Below are 26,301 nucleotides of genomic sequence, written 5' to 3' on the forward strand. Positions count from 1 at the left end.
ATAACACACAATAAATTGTGAAATTATTCTGTGACCTGACCACACTGCGTCGGGTCTATTCAGTTACTTTAGAATTTCCTCAGAACTATAACAACTTTCACAATCAGTTTATAGGCTACCTTAGAACACACACATTTGTTTCAGTTACTTTAGAAACAACCAATCTAATATAACTCTCTGCCACCACACTACTTCGGGTTGATTCAGTTCCTTAGAATCTTAAACAAAATTGTACGAAATAGGCTTAACAACTCCTCCTGCTAATACTGAATAAACCAAATTCTCTTCTGTCCTTAAAATTTTCCTTTCTAGATTTTTTAAAACGAGGGAGTTTCATGACCAAAACCAGCATAAATGAAAGAAAACAGCTTTTTTCTTACCTTTCCTCACTTTTTACTGGAAATTCCTCGATGGGTTGCTCGCCAAAGTGAAAAAATGATGTGTAGCCTACGTCGAAGATCTCAAAAATAAAGTTTATTACAGCATAGCAGTGGCAACATGAAGCACCTTGGGTTCACCGGCGTCAGAACGAACCCAGAACATCCAAATCTTAAACCTTTTATCCTGTTCTTAATGTAAATTAAGTTGCTCTAACTCTTGTTGCAACAGCTGTGGTCTGTATGTTAGCCTAATTAACCCTCTGGGCTTCTTCGTAAATGGGTTACACTTAGCTTCCTTTCGGTCAAAAAAGACCGAAGCCTTAAAGTCCACATGAAATCAAAATTGACCATATTTACTTTGTTTGCCTAAATTGATCGTTTTGTGGTGAACAATTCATCCATGCAAGTCAATCCACACAAAAAATGTTTTGGCTTTGTAATCTTTAATCAAAATCTGAAAATGCCCCTCCCCTGTGCATTGGAGGACCTTCCCTGATGACGTAGGTTTGACGGCATGGTTTGGGAAACGCTTAACCACTCCCCTCAAACCGTCCCCTCACACATGTCCCAAACTGTGGGCACATGTGTGGCCCCTCGACGGGAGCTCGGGGACCTCCCAGCGAGTGTCCTGAGTACTATCAGTGAGGCTAGAGCTCCGTCTACCAGGTGCCTCTATGTTCTTAAGTGGTCTGTGTTCTCTAGCTGGTGCGCAGCCAGAAACCAGGACCCGGTCTTGTGTGAAGTATCACAGATGCTCTCATTTCTTCAAAAGCTGTTGGATGCAGGCCGTTCTCCATCCACGCTTAAAGTCTATGTGGCAGCCATCGCAGCTTTTCATGCACCGATGGCTGGCCAGTCGGTGGGCAAGGACGACATGATTGTCCGCTTCCTGAAGGTAGCCAGGAGGCTTAACCCCCCACGGCCCCCTACGGTGCCCTCCTGGGACCAATCAATGGTCCTTCGAGCACTGAAGGGGCTCCCGTACGAACCATTGCAAACTGCAGAATTAAAACCACTTTCACTGAAAACTGCGTTACTGCTAGCCTTAGCATCAGTTAAGCGATTTGGTGACCTACAAGCGCTCTCTGTGACTGCTTCCTGTCTGGAGTTTGGCCCAGGGGACTCTAAAGTCATCCTCAAGCTAAGACACGGCTATGTGCCCAAAGTGCTTTCAACCCCGTCCGGAGCACAGGTGATCACGCTCTCTGCTCTCCCCTCCGCGGAGGACGAGCAGCAGTTGCACCTGCTCTGCCCAGTCAGGGCTCTGAGAGCATACATTGAGCGCTCCGCCCAGTACAGGCAGTCGGAGCAGCTTTTTGTAAGCTTCGGTGGTCGCACCAAAGGGCTTCCGTTCACGAAGCAGAGACTATCTAGATCAGGGGTGCCCAACCCTGCGGTCCAGCGGGGTATCCATTGGTGATCTCTGTAGAGCGGCAGGCTGGTCTTCGCCGTCTACTTTGACCAGGTTCTACAGTCCGGAAGTATCCCTCAGTCACGTATCCTTTCTGTGATTTAAAAAAAAAAAAAAGGGTTTGGGGGGGAGAAGGTGAGCTGGCCTCTACGAGCCCGGCCCTTCACAGTTAGTGCTTAGGGTCCATACTCAGATACCCCATGCCACGCTGCAAGCACACAAGTCTCTTCATCATGATTGTGGCTGGCCTTGGTGAGCCCGGCCCTTCACATTATGGGTCTTTGCCCCCTTATATGATATGTCAATAAACTCTAGCTTGGGACCCTTCTTAGCATCCCAACTTGGGTGGTGTACATGTCTTTGCACTCATCATTGCACGGCGTGACTGAATAGGTTCCCCTAGCGTCTTAAGCTAAGATGCAGTACGACTGACCGTTCGAAAGGGAACATACTCAGTTACTAACGTAACCTCGGTTCCCTGAGATAAGGGAACGAGTACTGCGTAGACGGCCGTGCTATGGTGTGAACGACTAGCGATCGTCGCTTCAGTCAATAAAAACCTGAATCCATGGCAATTCTTATCCTGACTGTTATCAGTTCCCACTGACCAGCCAATAGCGTGCGAGTAAGCCTCAGCACTGTATGGCTGTGCAGTAGCACTGCGTTTATATATATATATATATATATATATATTTTTTTTTTTTTTACACAGTGTAGTTTTACACAAGCTAACAACTGAAAGAAAGTTCCCAGAAAACAAACAATAAAACTAAAAGCTTAAAAATGCAGCCAGATAAAACTGAATTGATGTTTGTTTATTTGATGGCATTACAATGGAGGTGTTTTTTCTTTCTTTCTGTCATTGTTTGACATTACAAAATGTGTACAGTACTTTCTTGGTTGATGCTAAATGTTCTCTGAACTCAAAAACACAGCCAAACATGTTCGAGAGAATGTCAAGGCACGTCATGTTATTGAGACCAGAACAAAGAGGACCATAGAGGTCAGTCACAGTGTCATTTTGAGCAGAATTTCAAATATCACATAAGCTGTCCGTCACTAAGACCACAAACAGAGGTCAAGGGTCAGCAACATTTTTGGTGTACTCTAGTTTTAAAAGCAGACTACTCATAAATGCTGCAAAAAAACAAACAAACAAAAAGCACAATGTCAGAAAACCACTTGTTGGTGTGTGATAATGGTTTCCAAAGTAGCATCACATTTTCATTGGCTTTGACATCCCATCTCTTCTGCTAAATATCCTAACACTAGTTTCTCCATGGAGAATTCATGAGCACTGACATGATTAAAGAATTTTAGCATAATAAAAACAGGAAGTTGATGTTACTCCTTATCCATTTATATTCCTCACAACATACACTATGATTCTACAAGGACTTTGATTTTGAATCACATAAAGAGCTAACTTAAATAACAATACGACCAGGGCACATAATTTTTTTTCTTTCTCTTTCCATCCACTTGTTGACCTCCCAGAAAAGTGGTTTAGAACCAGTCAGCTTCACAATCAAACATAATTTAAAAACCAAAGAGATCCTACGACAACAAAAACACGGCACAGAATCAAAATAGAGTATAAAACATGTCAAGGATTAGTGTAAGGATTTTAGTTGAACAGATAATATTACACTATCACGATCCCGTTCCTTTATGTCAGCATTAGTCCGCTATTGCTTGCAAATTAAAAACACATCAGCGTTCCTTGAGCTAAGAAAATAAACTTACCTAACCAGACACTGGATTTCTCAAAATGCAAATATTATATTTCTAAATATTAACAAGGTTCTAAAACATAAATAGGATAGCTAAAAACAGTTGCAGCAGTTGACGGCAGGTCTGTCGGTCATAAAAAGGTAAGACGTGGTCTGTGCGTCTCATATGTAGGGGTACTGAGGGACCCTCCGGGGACTGAGCTGATAGCTGTTGTACGCCCCGCTGCCTCTAGTGGTGCTGGTGCTCGTGGTCACATAAGGGTGAGCGGGGTAATGTTGCTGGTAGTGGGTGGAGAGTCTGTGGACCACACCTCCAATGGAGTCCTTTGGGATAAGACTGGCTGCATAGTGACTGGTGGGCGGGGCATGAATGGAGGGGGAGGAGCCCTGGACAAGCAGGTGCTCCATGTGGGATGCGGGAGTGGGGTAGGTGTACAGGCTGGGGGTGCTGGTGAACGAGGGCGCCTCCTGGAGACAGTAATGAGAGGAGGCCGGAGGGTACGTGTGCTGTCGGCGCAGGGAGGATGAGCCACCGGATGGTCCTTGGGATGAGGAGACAGTGGTCTGGAAAAAGGAGGAAAAAAAGGAACATGAAGCACATGTATTTACCATACATTAAGTGGCTAGATTTAACTGATCGGCGAGATTTGATGCTTGCAGACGTGAAGTCGGACACTTTCTGTTTTTCACAGTGTTTGTGTATACTTTGGCCCCTTTCACACAGCGCGTTGATCCCGGGAAATTGCCGTAAAACTACTAGAGTGCCTTCTGTGTGAACACAAACACGTCCTGGGATCGATGCTGGGATGGGGAGCTAGTAACATTGCCGGGATCAGTCCCGAAACACGCCCTGTGTGAACAAAAGGACTGGACTGATGCCATTAGGGGTATTTTGTTGCTCTTAGAAGAAAGTTTGTGTTCATCATCAACAAAGTAAGAACAAAAAAAATCTCTGCAAACAAGAATGAAGCCGAGACCAGGAGCTCCTTACTATCCGCACTGAAGCTGAGAGCGTTCGCCAGCTTTGTGGAACGGTACGCGATGGGTTAGTGTACGACCGAATCCGGAAAAAAATGCTTGAGCGTGGTTTCTTGAGATCGAAAGCGCAGATCATTAGGAAACTTAAGACGCTGCGTATAAAAATCCACCAAGAGCACGACTACAATGGAAAAAGCCGTAGCGGAAGATTAGACTGGCCTTTCTACAACACATCCTGACGTCACGTGTCTTTACGGGATGTGTGTGAACGCACTCACAGATTCCGGAAAATCACTGGCAGTGTGAATAAACCAAAATCAAAATCCCAGGACACATTATCCGTGTATTTTCCAGAATCTCTGTGTGATCGGCTTTTGACTACCGATGAAGTGGATTAGATCCAATATTTGTCAAACACACAGATACAGTTGTCAAAATTTGAAGTGGATCAAAAAAGTTCAAAGTTGTCCTAAGACAAGAACGAGTATTGTTCAAAACTCATGTATAACTTTGATGAAAGGATTGGATCCACTTCAAATGTTGACTACTGTATTTCAGACATTTTCATGAGGCAAACACTTTTTATTCTATTTTGAATTTTGAATTTGAATTCTATATTTTATTTTGTCTACGTTAGTGTGCTTTTTCTTTTTTTATTATGAGTGGAGTGGCAGTCAGATTGGTGTATATTAGGGGTGGAACGGTACATGTATTCGTACTGAACCGAATCGGTACGGGCGTCACGGTTCGGTGCCTGAATTTACACGGAGAATACACGGTACAAAAATAAATAAAACTCGCGTGCAAATTAATGTAATGTAATGCGGAACTACTGTTAGATACGCGGGTTCTTTAAGGACACCTAATCTGTAGTCCCGCCTTAAGATAGGTTTGTTTATACTTTCGCCTGCCTCCGCAGTGCGAGCCTCCGCTGACCGCGTGCGCGCCTCCCCAAATGGACAAGGCATTTCTACTTCGCGCTCGCCGGTGTACTATTCTTTGAAACGACAGGGTGCGACTCAGTGTAACTGTCATCTAAACCATCAGGAATCAGCGGTGAGAAGTAAGGTACACTCGTGAATGTTTATTTTAGTACAACAACACTTTAGTACACCAAAACCACACTACAAAATAATCGTGTAAAGCAGTAAACCAGATTATTCCTTGTGACATTAGAAAAAAAATGGATGTGAGAACGTAACCTACAACTAAATTAACATTATCTTACATCATTTCTAAACATTTTTATTTAGTTTTGTGAACCTTTTTATAAAACATGGCCATTTATTTTTATTTAAAGGGCTTATGTCTGCTATTGTAGGCTCATTTTGTTAATGAAAGCAACTAATTTAGACACAAGAACTGGGTGCCGGTGCTGTGAGATGTACATGCTCGGCCAGATTCGGCTCGGAGCCGCCCGTGTTAAAAAGCCGTTAAAAGTGTACCGTTCCACCCCTAGTGTATATGCAGGATGATCTTCTGGGGCTGAAAAGTTCAAGATGCGGGGTTAAACATCTGATACCGGCTGTGCTGTGGAAGAGCTAACGCAAAAATGAAAAGCCAAGAAGGAGATATAAGCCATTTCTGCCATCGATACTTATTGGGAATGTTAATTCTTTGCCCAACAAGGGCGATGAGCAGGAGGCACCAGCAACTGTACCGTGAGTGTAGCCTTAAGCATTTGGTGGAGAGCTGGCTGAACAATACACCCGATGCATGTGTGGACATAAGGCTTCTCTACGGAGCAGGCAGGGATGTAAAGGCGAACCAGAATAGTAAAGGTGGGGGACTGATTTTGTCTGTGAATAACCGATAGTGTAACCCTGGTCATATTATAGTCAAGGAGAGGATCTGCAGTCAGGATATTGAGCTCTTGGCAGTCGGTCTTAGACCTTATTATGTGCCAGTGTTGAGCAGCGTTTGGGGCACCACAGGGAACTGACTGTCTTAGCTCCATTCTCGTTCACCATTTTCATCGGACTTAAACAACTCAGAGTCCTGCCATATACAGAAATATTCTGATACAGCTATTGTGGCGTGTATCAGGGATGCACAGGAAGGGGACCTTCAGTGACTGGAGCAATAAGAACTGCCTCCTTCTGAAGGAGGAGGTGGTGGACTTTTGTAGATCTAGGACACAATTGCAGCCTGTTTGTATACGTGGGGAGGCCATTAAGGTGGTGCAGTCCTATACGTATCTGGGTGTGAAACTGGATAATAAGCTGGACTGATCCCTAAATAAGGATGCCCTCTGCTCCTCTTTTGCCTCAGGAGGCTCAGGCCTCTTGATGTCTGCATTGCGCATGTTCGATCAGTCAGCTGTGGCTAGTGTCCTCTTGTATGCTGCAGTTTGTTGGGAAGGCAATATGATGGACAGGAACGACAGGCGGTTGGACAAACTGGTGGATAAAGCCAGCTTGGTGCTTGGCAGGAGTCTGGATTTTGTGGGAGTGATAGTGGAGAGATCCATGAGGAGAAAATTGCAGGCAGTACTGGACATCCTCTTTATAACATCTTGATCAATCGGAGGAGCAGTTGTAGCGGACGACTCATTTCACTGCGTTGCAGAACCGAGAGGTTTCGAAGATCTTTCATCCCTGTGGCTATTAGGCTGTTTAACAGTTCTTGATCCCCCTCACCCCGCTCTTATCATTACAACTTTACAAAATACTGAACATGCTAAGGCAGTATTCTGGTCTGTTTTGGTATTTATTTTATTGTGCTATTCATTTTTATTATTGGACTTTTAGGGATCATGTGCAATATTTGAGTCTGTAAATTAATTTGAGTTAATTATTTATTCTAAGGACTATGTGCCTTTTAAACATGCACGTTCATTTTTGCACATCTTTTTAATTTGGTTGTTGTGGCTGATTTATTTATTATTAAGATCTGGGTGTTGGTTTATATTGTCTGTAATTGTTGTGTGAGCTACTGGATGCTTGAATTTACCCAAAGGGGTGAATAAAGTATTTATCATCATCATCATTATTATAACATTAGAAATCAGTTATTGAGCAAATACATAATACAAAAATTCAGCATTCAAAACGGTATCAAAACGGTGCTTGCGGTGTTGTGCATTGACAGATGTGGTCACCTGACTGAGGTTAAGTGGTTGAGATCTGCTGGGCTCCTGTTGGGGGTCAGTGACTCTCTCTCCTGAGCTGCTCTGCTGCCTTGTGGCGGCTGCGGCTCTCTTATGCTTCATGTAGTAATTCTGAGTAAGACCTAAAACAAACACAGCCAAAAAAGTATTTGTTTAATAAAAGTACACCTAATAGCTGTTGACCAAGCTACACTGAATAAAAAAAAGATGATACTCACCTACAGCAAGTGGGATTTTGGCTGATATTGAGCTTTCCACAGGCTGCGCTTTCACAGATGGAGCCACCACTGCCATGGATTTGGACAGACGTGAGGACTGGAACCCCACATGACTGTTCTGGGGCTTGGGAGTTAGAGGACTGGCAGTGGAAGAGTCCGAGTCATGAACGGTTAGACAGCTGATCACATTAGTCCTGTGGCTGGGGCCACAGCTGAGAAATGAAAAAAAAAAATGCTGATTTTTAAAAATCCATGGAATTTCACATGAATGAAAGGAATAAAATAAATTATACATTTGGTTAAATGTGGCAAAACATGCGTACTGGTAACATTCATCACATTTGCTAAAATATTCAAACACCTCAGTGTGGTTTACTGAAGTTATATTGAGCTATTTTGATTGTGAAAGACATTATATCAGTATTAAATGCATACAATATAACTATAGAACCAATTCTAAATGCGCACGTGAACGCCATCAGCGTTTCCCACAGGTTCGCGTTTAAAGTCTGTGTAGAGAGAATGGTGTCGTCTTAGGGGCCCCTAATTTAATAACAAATGATCGTTGTGACGGAAGCAAATCAATCAAAACTAACTTTAGCTGGAAAATAACTTTATTAAAGAACCGCTATAAAGCCAAAACAATCTCTGTTACCTTAAATTATATGTTTATCTCTGTAAAGCTGATTTGAAACAATCTACATTGTTAAAAGCGCTATATAAATGAAGATGACTTGACTTGACAATACCGTTCAAAAGCTTGGAGTTGGTAAGATTATTTTAACTTTTTTTTTTTTAAATGAAGCCGTCTTCAAAATGAAGTCTTCTGCTCACCAAGGCAAAATTGTATTTATTCCTGTTATGGCCAAGCTAAATTACTCCAGTCTTCAGTGTCATATGATCCTTCAAAAAAATCATTCTAATATGCCTATTTGCTGCTCAAGAAACATTTCTAATAATTAAAGAATAAATAATAATAATAATAATAATAATAATAATAATAATCAAAAGAATAGATTTTATCTTTTATCTTTACAATCAACTCTCCATCAATTGAATGTGTCCTTGCTGAATAGGAGTATAAGTTTCTCATAAACCTGGTTGTGTATGTATATTAGCAGGTAGTGACCTCACCTAACGGGGTGGAACTTCCTTTCGTCCTCATCGTCAGAGTCACTGTGTATGGTGATGACACTGACAGCAGGACTTGGGGTGTCAGAGATGATGATGGGCTGAGTGAGAATAGCACTGTATGACTGAGCACTGCTGTGAACACAGAAATGGTCAGACGGTATATTAAAAGATCTCTCCACATACAGGGACACTTACACTACATTAAGCATGGTTTATCAAATCATATTTTTCTTTTAAATATCGCACAAGCTTTACAAACAAAATGCCAGTTCAAAATGACAACAACAATTACTGTTAATGTCGTTTATATTATTGAAATATCTGAGTGTCAAAAGTAAGTAGCCCAATACCTGCTGCCAGTGTCACAACAGATCCTGCTCCTCTTGTTCTGTGACTTCGTGACCGTAGAGGTTCCCCGACTAAGGGATTGAGTGGAATTGAGATTGCCAAGGATGTGTGGGTTCTGCTGGACAACGCCATTGTGCTGACCGCTCTGAGACACCCTGCAGGACACAACCAACCAATCAGCATTAACCCTTTTACACATATATATGTTTCATTAATTCTAGCTGGGCCCCCAGTGTGAATTTATGGAGACCATTATTTTAGAACGCATCGCCTGACTTCCATGGTAATGTGAAATGCTTGCCATGTGATCCACCACAGCCACAATAGCACTATGACTGATGCATCGCTATTATTTTATTTTTCATTCAAAATATCCACAAACTTGTTAATGAAAATAAAATAAAATCTGATATTACGATTCTCAAATATGTGTAAATTAATACGTTTGGTCATTTCAACACCTTTATAATAATCTTATTAGTCAATCTATAACATTTGCATATTGCAATTCAGATTATCACATCTGTCTGATTTAAAACACGTAAATTTATTCACTGTTCCTGAAATACATGAAAGAAAGTGGCCGTTGGGTTACAATATTTCATTAGTCCACTTTAGACATTCTACTAACTATAAGTAACTTTTCAACTACATGTCAACTAACTCTCATTGGAGAGTTAGTAGGCAGTAGTAGACTGATAGGTTAGGGTTGGGGTTAGTAGAATAAGTTGACTTGTAATTGCCAAGTTACTTATAGTCCGTAGAAACGTCTGTTGGGGGTCCAACAAAATTTGAAGTGTTAAGTGTTAGCAGATATTAAGCAGAAAGTCTACTAATACTGCAATGGGAGTTAGTTGACATGTAGCTGCAAAGTTACTTATAGTTAGTAGAATGTCTAAAGTGGAACCGGGAGAAAATTAAGAAAAGAGTAAACGTTCTGACTGCAGCCACTTAAATAACTATTAATATTTAATTAGATTTAATTAAAAGACTCAAAGATTTCACTTGCTTCCTTGCTGAATGAATCTGTGTTTTTGAACAAATATCTACAATGAACGATTCAATGACATACATTTTTTTAATTCACTTGTCGCCACCTACTGGTGTAACGAGGTAATTCATTCAATCTTTATTTGAAGTGTTATTTTGACGGCAACAGTAGACATCAGTAGGTCTTTATTCATTATTATTGTGTAGCTCTACCTCCAGCTTGATGTTTGCTGTGCAGAGTTTTCGGACAGTAGGGCTTCCAGAGGCGATTCGGTCACTACGGGCTGGTGGCTGGAGTTGTGGATGGTCATGCCAGGAACCTGCTGCCATGCAGAGGGTATGAGGATCTGCTGGGTACCCGCTGGCCAGGCCTGCTGGGGGATTACAAAATATCGCCCTTAGTGACACTGGCACTAAAAAAAAAAATACTTGAACAAGTCATAGTGTACCACAGATTTTCAATCAAACTTAAAAAAACAAGTTTTACTAACAACTGAATAAAGGGTAAAACAGCTATGACCAAGCTTCACCACACAATGAGTGACATTGATGCATACATGGCCATTTAAATTTGAATTTATACATCATTTGTGTCATGCTAGAATGGCGAAGAACCTCATCTAACATGCTGATGAAACACGCAGTGACATCACTGCACTCAATTAAAGTGAACACCCCAATAAATAAAACGAATGAATTAAATAATCCATCAATGCACACAAATTCTGCAATTCTCTCCTGGAGCATAAGGCAGCTTTAGATGTAGCACAGCCATTTCGTATGATTTTAAAAGCCAAGACAAGCACAGCATGCAACAATTATACACAAGCATTAAAAATTAAGATGGGGATGAAAGACAGTAATCCGGCAACCTGTTGGGAAGAACCATGGCTGTTAAATAGTCAGAAAACAATGAGTGTTTCCACAGAGCAAAACTGCCCAAAAGATCTGCCATGCTGGTACGGGCAGCACTAGAGTACCTGCGGACAGACATGGCTATGAGAGAGAGAGAGAGAGAGAGAGAGAGGAACATGGCTGCAAATGTTTTTGAGCTGTAGACAAGGTCAGTCTCCTCCCCTGAGAGAAGACGGAGGGCCAAACAGACAGTGGGGCTGGGGAAGGAGGGGTTGGAGGTCAGAGAAGGGATTTATATATATATAAAAAAAAAAAACAATTCACACAACAAGAAGCTGCAAGCAAAGCACAGAAGAGTCAGCACATGCCTCCCATGCCTGTATCAGACCTGCACTGAGAAAGAATGATGCGGGAGTGACTCAGAGGGAAGAGAAAGGGAGAATGATCAGAAAGTAAGATTAGAAATACAGAAAAGAAAGGAGGAAATAGTAAAAAAAAAAAAAAAAGTCAGAATTTTTGGAGAAAAGAGATCAAAGAGAGATCAGAAAACCAGTTAAATAAAGGATCAAGAGATCAGAGGATCCATAATGATCAAAGAGAGAGAGAGAGATCAGAAAAAAAGATCAAAGAAACACTGGAAAACAGAAAGATACAAAAAAAAAAAAATCAAAGAGATCTGTAAAGATCACCAAGAGATCATAGAAGGCCCAGAATGATCAAAGAGAGATCAGAAAAATATAAATATACACAAGTAACAATGAAAGAAAGAAAGGTAAGATCAAAGTGTTCAGAAAGAAATGCAGAGAGATCAGAAAGAAAGGAGGATGCATTTAAGGAGGATTTTGGAAAGAGGGGCATTGAGAAGTGATGTTAGTGGTAGAGCGCTGGGTGGGTCTCTCTTTACCAGCACTGTGGCTGTCTGCTCCAGTAGGGCAGGCCGTCCTGCCCCACAGCCCAGTGCCAGGGGCAGCGGGTACTGGGACGCCACTCCCGCTGTGTGGGGGTGCAGTGTGGCCACCATCAGAGGCGTGCAGGAGCCCTATGGAGGAGGGGCAACCATGGAGGGAAAGGGGCAAAAAGCATGGAAAGATTAGACAAAAGGTCAGACTCAGGTCAAGGGTACAAGGCTGTGATCTCACGTGCCATTTACTGGCACTTGCCAGCAGCAGAAGGGGTGTCCGTGCAGACTTTAAGAACGGACGTTTCCTCTCCAACTCAACTGGATTCATTTGCAATTCATCAGATTGCAGTGATCAGTTAGATATTATGCCAGAGTTAGATATTACACACAGAGAAAAAGATGTCTTACCTGTGTCAGCATGCTGGGTTGAAGCTGAAGGGGTTGTGTGGACTGGTTCTGCTGGACAACAGGAACACCATTCTCCATCCTGACAGGATAGCTAGAGGTTTTATTAGAAGATGGAAGCCCTTTGGGAAAAATAAAAGAGCATCTTAATTTTTGGTACCAAAAATGAATTGTTTGCAACATTTGCAATGTGACGTTTTTGAGACGCAATATTCAACGAGAAAATGATGAAACAATGCTTTAGCTAGAACTAATGGCCTGCGTCCAAAAGCTGAAAAATGCTTTCTCTGCAGGCAGCAAATGGAGGAAGGCAACAAGGCATGTCCAAATCAAATGATATCGTCACATACTGTCTAATGAGATGTTTCATAGATGTATCCTTCACTGCCCATGATATCCCACAATTCCGTGTTCAATTCTGTGATATATGAGCTAAAATATAAAGACGCCATCGGAAAGTTGCGTTTGGTGTTCAGTTTGATTTTTAATGCCTTGAATATTTCTAGAGAGAAAGTAGTATTGCAGTATTAGACATTCACTTCGCTATCAGCATCTTTCTCCATTTCGTTTTTCGTTGTAGATCATTCAACCATTATGCTGCCTCAGAAGTCTTGTTTGAAATCGGTTTCAGGAGGTACATTCATGCATAAAAGTCATTGCCTGATAGGGCGGCAAGGCAACAAGTCAAGACTGGCTTAGACACCCATAACGCGCCCTGCTCCAGCTCACCTTGGATAGTGGTGGGGGGGCAGACGATGAGGGTTTGCTGGAAAGGTTCAGTCTGAGCACACAGCTGTGTGGGGCGGGTCTGCATGGGGATGCTGGGTTGGGCCAGGCCTGGGATGTTTATGGTAGCCTGCTGGTAAAGGGCTGGCTGGTAGTTGAGGAGAGGAACAGCTCCAGCAGCAGACGGGACCTGGCTGTGCTGGTTTAGCTGGCTGCTGAAGGTCACAGTCAGGTTTCCAGCAGTTCCAGGAACAGCGTTAGCAGCAAACAGGGCCTTTCCACTGTCAAAGCTACTGTTCCTTCTCTTGCAGATATCCATGTTCTGGAAGCACGACTTCACACTACAAAAAAAAAAAAATAAAATCATATGAGAGCCAATTTAAACACACATATCTCTCAAAATGAACAAAAGCTAGAATTCAGTGTCTTCTTCAACAGGACATACTGAGAGCTGTGTGGGAAACTCAGCAAGTGGCTCATGGTCACAAACGGATGTGCCAGGGTTTTTGTGGGTGTGATTCTTTTATCAGCGTCCAGTCTCAACATCCTCTTCAGCAGGTCAATCAACTCCCGTCGGTCCGCCTTCTCCGCCAACAGGTCCGTCCCTTCTAAATGAGTAGGCAGATTGACCTGGAAACCGATCAAAAAACAAGAAAGATTTAGTATTAGATGTCTAGTATTGACAGATTCCATCCTAGAGATCTATTTTTAATTACCTGCATCATGTCATCTAAACAATTGAAGATGTATTTTCTCGCTTCTTTTGACTTGATGCCCATTTCAGACTCATGTTCAGATGTGGTCTAGAAAAATACAGAAGTGTCAGCCAAGTAAAATATCCAACAAAGAGTATCTGTTCTGTCATTCAGCGTTAGTTTCGTTTTAACCCAGCCAAAAAAAAAAAAAACTTAATGAGTACTGACTTTTAACCTCCACAAGGGATAGCTGGAGTCTGGTCCTCTGTTAAAGAAGCGGCTTGTCTTTGTGCCAGCACTCAAAAGATACTCTGGAGGCAATCCCTGTGTCTGAGAAATGTACCGAATCTGGAGAGGGAAAAAGGAAATGTCAAGTCTAGAACAAAGACTAGAGAAGATTTCAACAAAGGACTCAGAAACAAATCAAAGCAAGCCATCTTGAAGAACATCTCAATTCTGTAATTGTAACACGAGGCATGTATGAAAACAAAACACAAGTATGAATTCTCCTCCCCCTTCATATGTGTCACAATAATTTAAATTTTCCTCTGCAGTTTTAATAAACCATACATCTAGAGTTCTTACTAGAACCAGGAAGTATGACCATATTAGCCCAGTTCTGTCAACACTGCACTGGCTTCCTATTACACATCACATACATTTTAAAATCTTGCTAATTACTTACAAAACACCAAATGGTTTAGCGCCGCAGTACTTAAGCGAGCTCTTATAGTCCTTCATGTCTATTGCGATCTCTAAATTCTGGCCAATTGAAAATACCTAGAAAGATCAAAATCAACTGCAGGCGGTAGATCCTTCTCCTACTTAGCACCCAAACTCTGGAATTCTTCCTAGCCTCGTTCGGGAAGCAGACACTCAGTTTAATTATAGACTAAAAACACCTTTCATACACAACAAATGATCAATTTTTATTATTCAAATCAGTTAAATGATTGTTAGGCTGCATAAATTAGGACAACCGGAACCAAGACACTTCCAATAACACCCGATGTACTTGTTACATCGCAAAAAGAATGATATCTACACTCATATAAGTCTGTCTATCTCATCCTTATCCTGAGGTTACCGTAGTCAGCCGGATCCGGGCCATATCCAGATCAGATGTGGACCTGCAACTAGACACAACCAAAACGCAGCCCTCAATGTCAGCAGAGGCCGTGTCTACAAGACAATCCCCTGTGAAGACCTCGTCGACACAACAGCCATCGGCACAGATCCTCAGCAAAGACCACGAGAACCAGACAGGTCCTCCACACAGACCCTATCGCCAGCTTTGGCTCCATATCGGCGTGATGAATCGATCTTCAAGCAGAAGGAACTGGATGAAAATTTGAATGCTATCGATCCGGTTCTGAATTCACACCGTGGTCGTTCATTGGCCAGAGGAGAACTGGCCCACCAAACTGAGCCTGGTTTTTCTCCATTCTGTCGCCTGATGGAGTTTGGGTTCCTTGCCTCTGGCTTGCTTAGTTTTGGACACTTAATATTCAACAATATTATAGGGCTGGTCCGAATACCATTTTTTGAGCTTCGAAGCTTCGGTAGTAATGAACATCGAATATTCAAAGCTTCGGAGAGAGGGGGCTGAACATATTCTTCTCTCTAATAAAGGCAGGAATCTCTATGTGTCTGTCTGTCCGCTTGCATTTTTATTATTTCGAGAACCGTTCATCCAATCGACTTCACAAGGGAGTGCAGTGTCGCATTTGGTGCAATATAGATGGACACACGGGACGCAACACATTCAGAATTAATAAACTTTTAGTAAACTACAGAACAGCGAAAAGAAATTGAAATAAAGAAAAAACAAAATCGAAATAAAGAAAAACGAAATTGAAATAAAGAAAAACGAAATTGAAATAAAGAAAAATGAAATTTAAATAAAGACAAAAGAAATTGAAATAAAGAAAAAACTAAATTGAAATAAAGAAAAACGAAATTTAAATAAAGAAAAACGAAATTGAAATAAAGAAAAATGAAATTTAAATAAAGACAAAAGAAATTGAAATAAAGAAAAAACTAAATTGAAATAAAGAAAAACGAAATTTAAATAAAGAAAAACGAAATTAAGTTGAATTAAAAACGAGATTAATTTAGATTGATAATAACGGGTAAAAAAAGGCTAATACATTTTGTTTCTATTATTCTATTTTCCACAATGTCAAAGCAACGCAGCTTAACCCAAAACACAAGCTCAGGCATGCACTTCGGTCCATACAAACTCCGCTGTTCTGCGCTCTAGCCAGAGAACACTCCAGTGTAGGCGTCGGTTCTATTTATAGCATGCACGCGTTTTCCGCGTGGCTCGAGCCGCGCCTGAGACGCGTGTCTCACGCAGGCAGTGTGCAAACTTCAACCTGTTAACATGGGAGCAGAAATAAAAATGGAAACGCCATGGAGCTGAGACGCTCGATTACGCCATGCAGCCAGTGTGTCGCCGGCCTTATTCAAGCGTGAATGAGAACCGTTTCGCGGGGGATCCGAGGTGTGAAAAAAAAAAAAAAAAAAAAAAAAAACCGAATATTCCAATGTCAAATTTTCAAATCGAATACCAATCCACCAAACGAATATTCGGATCCAGCCCTACATTGATCTGACTGTACTGATGGCATTATATGAAAACTGAGCTGGATGATAATTTTTTTTGCAGAACTGCTTTATAGATAATATTGATGATCTTTACAACAGAACTAAATCAATACTGAGGCAAGTAGCCTGTACGCTGAGTTTCGGTTCATTTTTGTGACGCTCTCCAGTTCACGGAGAACAAGATGGCAGAAAGCGCATTCTGTTTGTTTTCTTTATTTTACAAAAGCACAACGTTTTGTTGTTACTGTGAGTTTACACAAATAAAAGACCTTTTACAATTTCGAATGATGTATTACTCTTATCTGTACGACCAAAAAAGTATTTTAAGTTGTTATCAGAAAAAGAAAAGCGAGTGATCGCGCTGGCGCCTTCATGCAGTAAACGCTATACTTTAGCTTCCACACTTCGCACAAACACTTATAAATGTGTGCCCAAAAGCACACATTTATCTAGGTTAACATGTTTGAACGATATGCCATATTTGAGGTTGATGATAGGCGAACATTTGGATTTCCTGCCTGATATGCTGTAATTACCACAAGGACCCGCTGTTAACAATCTGTCCCTCACGGACTGCGTGACTTCACTACTTCCTGTGGAGTTTTTTTTATTTCTGCAACTAACCGACTAATACAATTTTAATCGACTAACGTTTAGTCGACTATTAAGAGGCAGCCCTAGTTAAGGATTAGTTTTTTTCCCTAATAATAACAATAGTAACATAATATATGTGACCTGGTCATATTCTGATGCTCCTGGATACAGCGGCCAGCCCAGAAAGAGCTCTGCGATCACACAGCCCAGCGACCACATGTCAATGGCTTCACAGAATGGCAGACCCAGGATGATCTCGGGGGCTCTGTGAACAGAAAGTGGAAAAAAATACCATTTCAATATCATAATCTATGATTATAGGCTGTATTTCTCTTTGATCAATCATTTAGGATTCCATCAGGTAATCTCTTCTACAGGGATGCCTGATCATTAACATCTACAGATTACAGATAATCCCTTCTCACCTGTAGTAACGTGACTGGAGGTAAGTCGAGCAGACGGCTTTGGAGACGTGACTGGCTGATCCAAAGTCGATAACCTTTACCCTGTAGGGCTGTCTGATGGGGTCAACCAGCATGATGTTTTCAGGCTTCAGGTCAGCGTGGATGAGACCCAGGCTCTTCAGCTTCATCAGGGCCGTGGCCACCTGCTGCAGGATGGGCCGGATGTGCCTCAGAGGCAGTGGGCTGAACTTACTGTGCTTCAGGAAGTCATAAAGGTTCTGCTCCAGCATTTCAAACACCAAGCATGTGTGGCCCTTGTGTTGGAAACACTCGTAGGAGCGCACAAAGTTGAACTCATCAGCGTTCTCCGCACTGAGACGATTCAAAATGCTCACCTAGAAGAGGATCAATGACGAAAGGTGTCCACAATTAATAAAAGGGACAAAACAATTAATTTAGTTTAAAACATGTGCCAGGTTCTTAGAAATGTAATCTTTTTATTCTAGGGAGAAAAAAGGCAACATTTCACGGTACTGCATCTCTCGAACACACAGTGAGCCGTTTGTTGAAGGCGAAGTTTACGTCAAAGATTTACAAGCTGAAACTCTGCAAAAGAAAATGGGCTGAACCGGTCTGCAACACAAGCGAACGTTCCAAATGCATTTGTCCTGTTGTCAAAAGCACAAGCATGCGGATTGGATTGAGTGAGTCAGGTGACTTGCTGTGTACAGTGCAGTGTAGACAGAATCACTGATTACAATGGGTTCTATGTGCTTTTGACACAACCTGTCACACTATTCACGGGGTTTAACAGCTCAAAGAGGGTGCTAAGAAAATAATGAATTCAATATTCTGCATTTTATTTAATTTTACCCTTAATCATTTACAAGGTAACATTGTAAAGCGTGCAGAGTTATTACGCACGTTATAAATTTCCCTGAAATTTATTACTTTATTAGTGACACAGTAAAAAACAGGAAAATTATTAGTAAATCCTATGGGGCTGTGCCGTTGCTATGCAAATATCTGTCCGGGCAACAGCCCCAGCAAGCCTTTCGATCCAGATTAGAATCAAAGAAGCTGCCATAATGTGATATCTACACTGCCAGCACGCTCGTTCATAGTACAACAAGATTGACAAGAAAGACCACAGTAGCAGTAAAATGTGTCTAATTCTATGAGGGAGGAATGACATGTAAAACAGCCAGCTTCATCATTACAGATAGCCTAGCTCACCTGTTACATAAAGGTTACATTCAGTGATACCAGTTAAACTCTTTTGAAATCTAACCATTTTTGTTATTGTGTAGGCGATTTCACATTGGAAATAACCTCATCCAAGTTTTTAACTATCTGTTAATGGCAAATGTATGCATCTTCCAAAATCAACAATCTAAATATGTTTCAGCACATAATTACATTTCACAACTAAAAAAAGGAGAGTAAAGTATAGTCACCTTTGACTTTTTCATTATGCTGTTGGTAAGGTTGTTTCTTTGTAAAATTGCTTAAAACAATATGTATTGTAAAAAAAAAAGAAAAAAAAAGAAAAAAAAGTACACTGAATTGAAAGTGCAAACACTAAAATGTGCAAACTGTCACACTGTAATTTCTATAAAAAAAAAAGTCTGAAATACGAGTTAGGAAGGGACAAAGGAGATGGATGTGAAATGTACAGACTGGAAACATGATGTACATGATATATCAGTTTTTATAGCGATACTCGGCATTTAAATCGCCAAATGTTTAAAATCACAATATTTTATTGTGGCTTAAGAATCGTGATATTGCATCGTGGGGCCTCTTTACCAGAGACTTTGCAGTAAATTTTGGCTACAATGAAATCTTGATAAGCGGCAACAACCCTAGATTTCAAACAAAACCCAGTACAGAAACACAGATACTATCATAACATACCTCGATCTGTCCCTGACGTGCATATGATGGATGGTTCTTCAGGATTTTGATGGCCATAATCTCATTAGTTCCCCTTTTCCAGCACTTGGCCACCTGCCCAAATGTGCCCCGGCCGAGAAACTCAAGAACTTCGTAGCTGTTGGATACGGAGCAGAGGATCTCGTGTTGGACCAGCTGGTAGTCCCCTTCCCCATTGGAGCTGCTGCTTTTGGTGGTGGTGGCCGAGTGCGGGATGGACTGGGCGGTGGTTCCGGTTCCTCCGGTCCGAGCGGAGAAGGCAGGAGCCGAGAGCTCCTCCAGAATCTGAACGCTGCCGCTACCACTTCCACCTCCTCCGGAAGTCTCCACTTCCTCATTCTTCCTCTTCACACCATACCTGTGCCCACGGGAAGAGTGGGAATCCGAGTGGTGGGTGTTGTGGGAGGTCCTGCGACTGGACCCACGTGGGAGGCTCCCGGTGCTGTCTGCAGCACGGACCACAACCTGGCCCCGGGACACTGGGGGGAAGATCAGGCCGGAGGTGCCGAAAGGGAGGCCCGCTGCGGGGTTGAAGCTGTACTGGCCCACAGAACTGTACGCTTCATTGGAAGCATCCCAAGCACAGCTCTCCACCTTCATCTTTTTCACCCTGCAGAAGGCACTGGAAGACACAGATGGAGGGGAGAAAACCTGCAGCTGTGAAGCCATGCCTGCGAATATTAGATGAGATTTGACATTGTTGAAAACAGAAAGATTAGAAAGCACTTTTAAATGGCAATACTGATATCAACACGAGTGAACAGTCAAGCAAAAATCGGTAAAATATTTATTATAAAAGGACACATCTATGGCCGTTTACATCTGGTATTAAGATGCATTTTGGTCGATCGTATCAAAAGCAGACACCCGTTTACACCTGGTATTTTATCTCTTTTGTCCACTTTCGACCACTTCTGTCCTGATTTATTGGTGTCCTTGATGTTCTGTCCTGATTTCGAGGTGAGGGTCTATAGGTGGGTAAATACATGTATTTTGGATAAAATAAACACACTCATTGCAGTTATCTGATACTACATGTCAAAATAGATGTTTGCATTTACACTCTAAAGGCCCATTCACAACATATTTAACAATAAGTATATTTAACAATAACTATAAAGATAACTATCACTATAACTATTTTAGTGTCCACACCAGAGGACGATATAAAGGCTCTTGCGACCTTTTTTCTTGCCGGGGTGACTAATTTTGTTAGTGGACTGGGTAGGGTTGCACCAGCCGTTCGTAAGTTCTTTCTTAAATTGGAACGTAAAGTCCACACTAGAGGCTTAGTAACTACTAGCTAGTTTGTAACTAACTCTGAACTTTATTCCGTTGCACCATTTGTTCGTAAGGCAGAACGTAGCTAGTAGGCCGTAAGCTCTCCGTAAAGTAATTCGTAGTCGCATAATATGACGTTTAGCCTCGGTTATCCAATAGCAGCCTTCAAATACGTGAGCAAATGCTGTGAATTTCAGTTTATCCTTCATTCTTTTGCCTCACGTTACTAACGGTAAAAATAAGTTTCCATTAAATACGATACTTGATCATGAATAGCATAAGTGTTTTTATATGTAACATTCAGAAACTTTATTTGAAATGAAATGAATAAGGATCAATAAAAAAATATTGATACAAAAAGCATAAGAAATTACGTTTATTGATTATGACTGATAGGCTATATGACATGCACACCATGGACCGATGCACACAGCGGCGCGCTGTTTAGGGTGGGTTCGTGTTAAAGATAGCCTAGTCTGTCAGGTAAAAGAATAGCTTATTGATGCAGTTCAGTGTGTTTGATATTTTATTCCAGCCGTTAGCTACTCCTGATCGGAGGCTGCCGTAAATATTTAGTTTAAACGTAGAGTTACGCTTCAACTAAGTTTAATGGTGCAACGCAAAAATATTTAGAAGTGCGTAAGTCGTAACTTAGTGCCCATTTACGTCAAAACTAGGCTAAGTTATAACTTACGCACAGCTGGTGCAACCGGCCCCTGGTGCAACCAACACGTTGCCCAACTGATAAGAGCTGCCACTTCTGTTACATATTTAAACATCAAACGGCAAAGGAAGAGTGAAACGAAAACTCGTTTGAGCCGCACTGCGCAGACTGTTTATCAGCTCGGACCAATATTATGAGGCGGTCACACTGCAATTTTGTTCCATTGATTGATTTCCATTCAAATGCACATGAATGCATCAGACTGGAAATGCAAGGTCATGTGAAAAGGTTTGCATTTCACTGCATTCCAGAGTTCAACTTTGGTGAACCCTGAGCTGCGCATTCGCATCCCGTGAAGCAGAGGGCGACCGATATGGGTTTTTCTCTGGCCAATACCGATATTAAGAAATCGAGGCAGCCGATGGATGATATGTCGTCAATTTGTTTTTGGCCGATTTTGAATAATTTCACTAGGGCTAAGCGATTTATCAAAATTGAATCGCAAACGCGATTTGAAACGTTGCGATTATCTAATCGAAAAAGGCTGCGATATTAAAAATATGTCCCTGAGCAAAAGCATGACTGTCCTCTTTGTGTGGCCGTCTTACTAAGCAACTGAGTGAGCGGCGCGCACCTCTGTTCAGCCCCAAGGAAGCCAACCATCTACTGGATAGAAAATAATGTTAATTTCGTTAATGAAATCTATGACGAAAAATGTTTGTTGATGACCTTTATTTTCCATGACTAAGACAAGACAAAGATGAGACGTCCAACGTCATTAAACGATAACTGTGACTTAATAAACATGCAATATCGTTGACGAAAGACAAGACTAAAGGCCCGTTCACACCAAGCACGATAACTATAAAGATAACGATAAAGATAACTATATATGTGTCCACACCAGCGACCGATAACGGTCTTTTTATTCTAAGCACGCGCGCGCCCGGATGATCCAGATCCATTTTAAATGCGCGAAACCTTTAAATTAGAATGGATTCTGATTGGCTGTCAGTGTTTTATCGTTCGACAGCTGGAAAAAAATCGTTCTGAAAGTGATCCCAACGATATCGTTCCTCATATCTTTATCGTTATAGTTGTGGTGTGAACTCGGTTATTCTTTAATATGGAGAACGATTTTTAGAATTATATCTTTATCGTTATCTTTATAGTTATCGTCCTTGGTGTGAACGGGCCTTTAATGTAGTTAAAAATTTAAATAAAAAACTTGACCAATATAACTGTTTTTGTAGGAAAAAAAAAATGAGACGACAAAAAATGACTGTTTAACAAGCCGCTACGGGCATTCCTCCTTGTGGTTGCCAGATTTCAACAATTTAAATCCATGTGTATGGATTGGTTAACATTCTCTTGATTTGTGCTTATAGGTGAAAATGCAATAATTCTGATGAATATACAATTCTCAAATGACAACAATTGTTATGAGCAAAATAATCGGGATTATCAATTTAACCATTATGCAGCATGATGAAAACTAGACTAAAATACTCAGACATTTAGTCGACTAAAACTTGACTAAAAAAACAGGACATGGATGACTAAATATGATAACTAAAAAGTATATTTGACTCAGGACCAAGACTAAATAAAAAAAAATAGCTGACAAAATGAACACTAATAGAAAGGTACACTGCATCTGCTAGACTACAAGGAAGCGGAGGGGTCAATGTTAAAGGCATGAGGACTTATTGACTAGTACTACTTGGCCATTTCCACTGGAAAACGGTAGGAAGTCATTAAGTCTCATGAAAAACAAAAACTCTACACAAAAAGCTGAAAATAGTTTTTTTTTAAGGTTTAAAGGAGGGCATGACCAAACAAGTTTGAGAACCACTGCATTAGAGCAACAATGGCCTACATTTAATAGGAGTAGAATATTTAACTTTTTTACCTATAAAAATTAAAAAAGTTTTTGCATGTTACTGTGGTTAATAAAAGTATTTATCTATATATCAATTCAAGCTCAGTGCTTTACTGTTAGATTTCCGATACACAAACATGTAATGTTAGTAACTGCACTTATTAATTCAAAACAATAGTAATTTTATGATTAAATGAACTTTGATACATTTTCCCACAGCGCTACCAAATCAGGTGCTGGCGCCACCATCTGTAGAACTTCTGCGGCGAACTCACGCCGTAGCTACGTGGTAGGCTGTGTGTAGCACGCGTACCCTGATGCGCACCTCTCCAAAAATGTAACAATGCGTCAATTCTACGCACACCGCAAGCGCTGTGATTGGTCTGGGAGCCCCCGTCCAATTATCAAAAATATCCATATTTTAACATTAAAGGGTTAGTTCGCCCAAAAATGAAAATTCTGTTGGTAATTACTCACCCTCATGTTGTTCCAACCCCGTAAGACTTTCTTTCATCTTCGGAACACAAATTAAGATATTTTTAATGAAATCTGAGAGCTGTCTCACTCTTTCACAGGCTGATATAGGTAATCAATATCTGCCATCCCAGAAAAGTTAGTAAAGACATCATTAAAATAGTCCAAGTGACTACAGTGGCTCAACCTTAAGTTTATCAAGCGACGAGAATACTTTTTGTGCGCAAAAAACAAAAATAACGACTTTATGCAACTATTCATTTTCTTCTGTATGAGCCTCTGAGTGAGTTCACCTAGTGTAACAGCGCAGCGCTTCTGGGCTGTACGTCAGAAGAACGTAGGCTCACTATTAACCAGCATCACACACGACCAGCGTCGGCTAACTTTTATTCAAGAAAATGAATAGTTGAATAAAGTCGTTATTTTGGGGTTTTTTTGCGTACAAAAAGTATTCCCGTTGCTTGATAAACTTAAGGTTGAGCCACTGGAGTCACTTGAACTATTTTAACAATGTCTTTACTAACTTTTCTGGGATGGCATATCAAAGGAGTGAGTCAGCTCTCAGATTTCATCAAAAATATCTTAATTTGAGTCCTGAAGATGAATGAAAGTCTTACGGGGATGGAACAACATGAGGGTGAGTAATTACTGACAGAATTTTCATTTTTGGGTGAACTAACCCTTTAAATTCAGTAGTCATATTTTGTTTAGCTTTTTCTGGTGTTGCTGGTTACCAAAAGGACTTACTTAAGATACACCTAAAAATTGCAAACAATTTCTTTATAATATGTGACAGTAGGCATACAATAAATTATGCACAAATTACTAAAAAACAGAGCCTGTGATGTTGTTAATATTTTATATTTCATAAATATGCTGACAACAAATAACAACAGCTGGTAGGGACACAAGCGAAACCTAAATGTGCAGGATTTCCTTTATGAATCTTTCTGTAAAGATTTGAGATATAGCCTAGTGGTAATGTTTTTCACAAGTTTAATGTATATTTTTATTCAGTATCAGGCTGTTGTCTCAAAGCAAGTAGTTTTGGGGGTAGTGAATTCATGTAATAAAAAAATATAAGAGAAAAATCTGTGACAATCGCTAAATAATTATTTTATAGAGACGACGTTGCTTCTTGAAAAACTAAAGGGAGGCAAATTGTAAGGCAAGTTTCATCCCATATCTGTGTAATCCCTACATTCAGGCGTTTCAACGACAAAAACAATATTATTAATAATATTACATTTTTAAAAATTGGTAGTTAGTTGGCCGGCCAAGGGTCTCTCTCTTCTGTCTGTAAAAGCTTGAATCCCCTGATTCACACAGGCACATTTGCACAGAGAAGAGCAGGCAGAGGAGCGTCGAATCTAAACATTTAAATCAAATAAAATACATCTAAACAGAACTGAAATATCAAAGATTACAAAAGAGCTGCACAAACTGTCTATTAAACGAGTTTTACAGTGAAACCAAACCGATGTATGTGTTTACAACCACCGAACGACTCCACCCTTTTCGAGAAAACTGCGCTATTGTCGTGAAGCAACAAAAAAATAATAATAAAAAAATACTAAATTAACTCAAAAACACTAAGCTTGTTCCTTGATATGTGAACATTAATATCGCAGTCGTTGAATTTAGTGACATTGTTGCCGAGATCTTAGAATCTGCAGACGTTATAAGTTCGCTACATTGTATCATCTGTTCGCTGATAAGCAACCAATCGTTAAAGTTAGTGTTACAATATAACATATTAAATGCAAAACTAAAATTAAAGTACCACAATAACTCACAATACATGAAAAAAATCATTGGGGAAATTACCAGAGTTCAGCAAATCCAATCCCCTTCACAAAAGCACGTTCAAACGCATTAAATGTCACCATTAGTGTCATTAAAGACATTGTGGATGTATATATTATGGATGCTTATTGCTATATTAATACCTGAGCGTGTCGTTGATCCTTGTGTCTGGGACAGAGGAGAGCTTTAAATCCCTCGGATCTGGATTCTAGGCCTTCATTGTTTCAGAGCTACTCCGGCCCAACAGTTAACTCGAAAATAAACAGCGATCGGAATAAAAATACAGCTCCATCAGTCACTGTGAAGCGTGACCAGTGCCACTGCTCATAAAATCGTCGATTTCTGTCCTTGTACTAAAAATAAACCTGATTAAAACCCAGCCAGAAAGAGGCTGTCGGGCTCCCGGTACATCCGAAGCCTGACTATCAGCTGCTTCAGTCAGACTCAGGCTTCCTGTCCACGGGCGCAGCACTGCGCATGCGCACACGGCTTTACGCGTTTTGTAACACGAACTGAGATTAGCAATTGTGCAACTGTTGATGATGGGAAAATACCATGGCACTGCCCTGCATGTTTCCCGTTTCTACTGGAAACACGTCATTGACGTACACGGACCATTTCACGTAAACTGTAATGGAAGATATTAGACAACCATGTAATTTTTATAACGTACCACTACGATTAATGCAGTTAACATACATTAGGCTATGATGTAATAGTGCAATATACACTTGCGATATAAACTAAGAATTTACAAAAGCTCATAAG

The 26,301-nt window shown here is 40.8% G+C and overlaps 1 protein-coding gene across 3 annotated transcripts; it reads right to left on the reverse strand.

Annotated features, from left to right (window-relative positions):
- Positions 1–2,591: 2,591 nt before the first annotated feature.
- On the reverse strand, positions 2,592–26,008 carry hipk1b (homeodomain interacting protein kinase 1b). 3 transcript variants are annotated; one of them, XM_081357996.1, is made up of 16 exons: positions 25,677–25,979; positions 19,409–20,097; positions 17,513–17,886; positions 17,229–17,352; positions 14,112–14,231; positions 13,905–13,991; positions 13,634–13,818; positions 13,192–13,529; positions 12,466–12,584; positions 12,061–12,195; positions 10,515–10,675; positions 9,314–9,466; positions 8,964–9,095; positions 7,830–8,041; positions 7,603–7,733; positions 2,592–4,088 (listed from the first exon to the last, which is right to left on the reverse strand). In XM_081357996.1, exons 2-16 carry the CDS (start codon positions 20,093–20,095, stop codon positions 3,687–3,689), a joined length of 3,360 nt encoding a protein of 1,119 aa, XP_081214122.1. In that variant the 5' UTR covers positions 20,096–20,097; positions 25,677–25,979; the 3' UTR covers positions 2,592–3,686. The 3 variants fall into 3 exon arrangements, with proteins under 3 accessions (XP_081214122.1, XP_081214123.1, XP_081214124.1); XM_081357997.1 differs by lacking the exon at positions 12,061–12,195 and having other exon boundaries at positions 25,677–26,008; XM_081357998.1 differs by lacking the exon at positions 12,061–12,195 and having other exon boundaries at positions 10,515–10,672.
- Between the last annotated feature and the right edge of the window lie 293 nt (positions 26,009–26,301).

The sequence above is a fragment of the Scardinius erythrophthalmus genome (assembly GCF_964197995.2).
Source record: "Scardinius erythrophthalmus genome assembly, chromosome: 25".
Classification (NCBI taxonomy): domain Eukaryota; kingdom Metazoa; phylum Chordata; class Actinopteri; order Cypriniformes; family Leuciscidae; genus Scardinius; species Scardinius erythrophthalmus.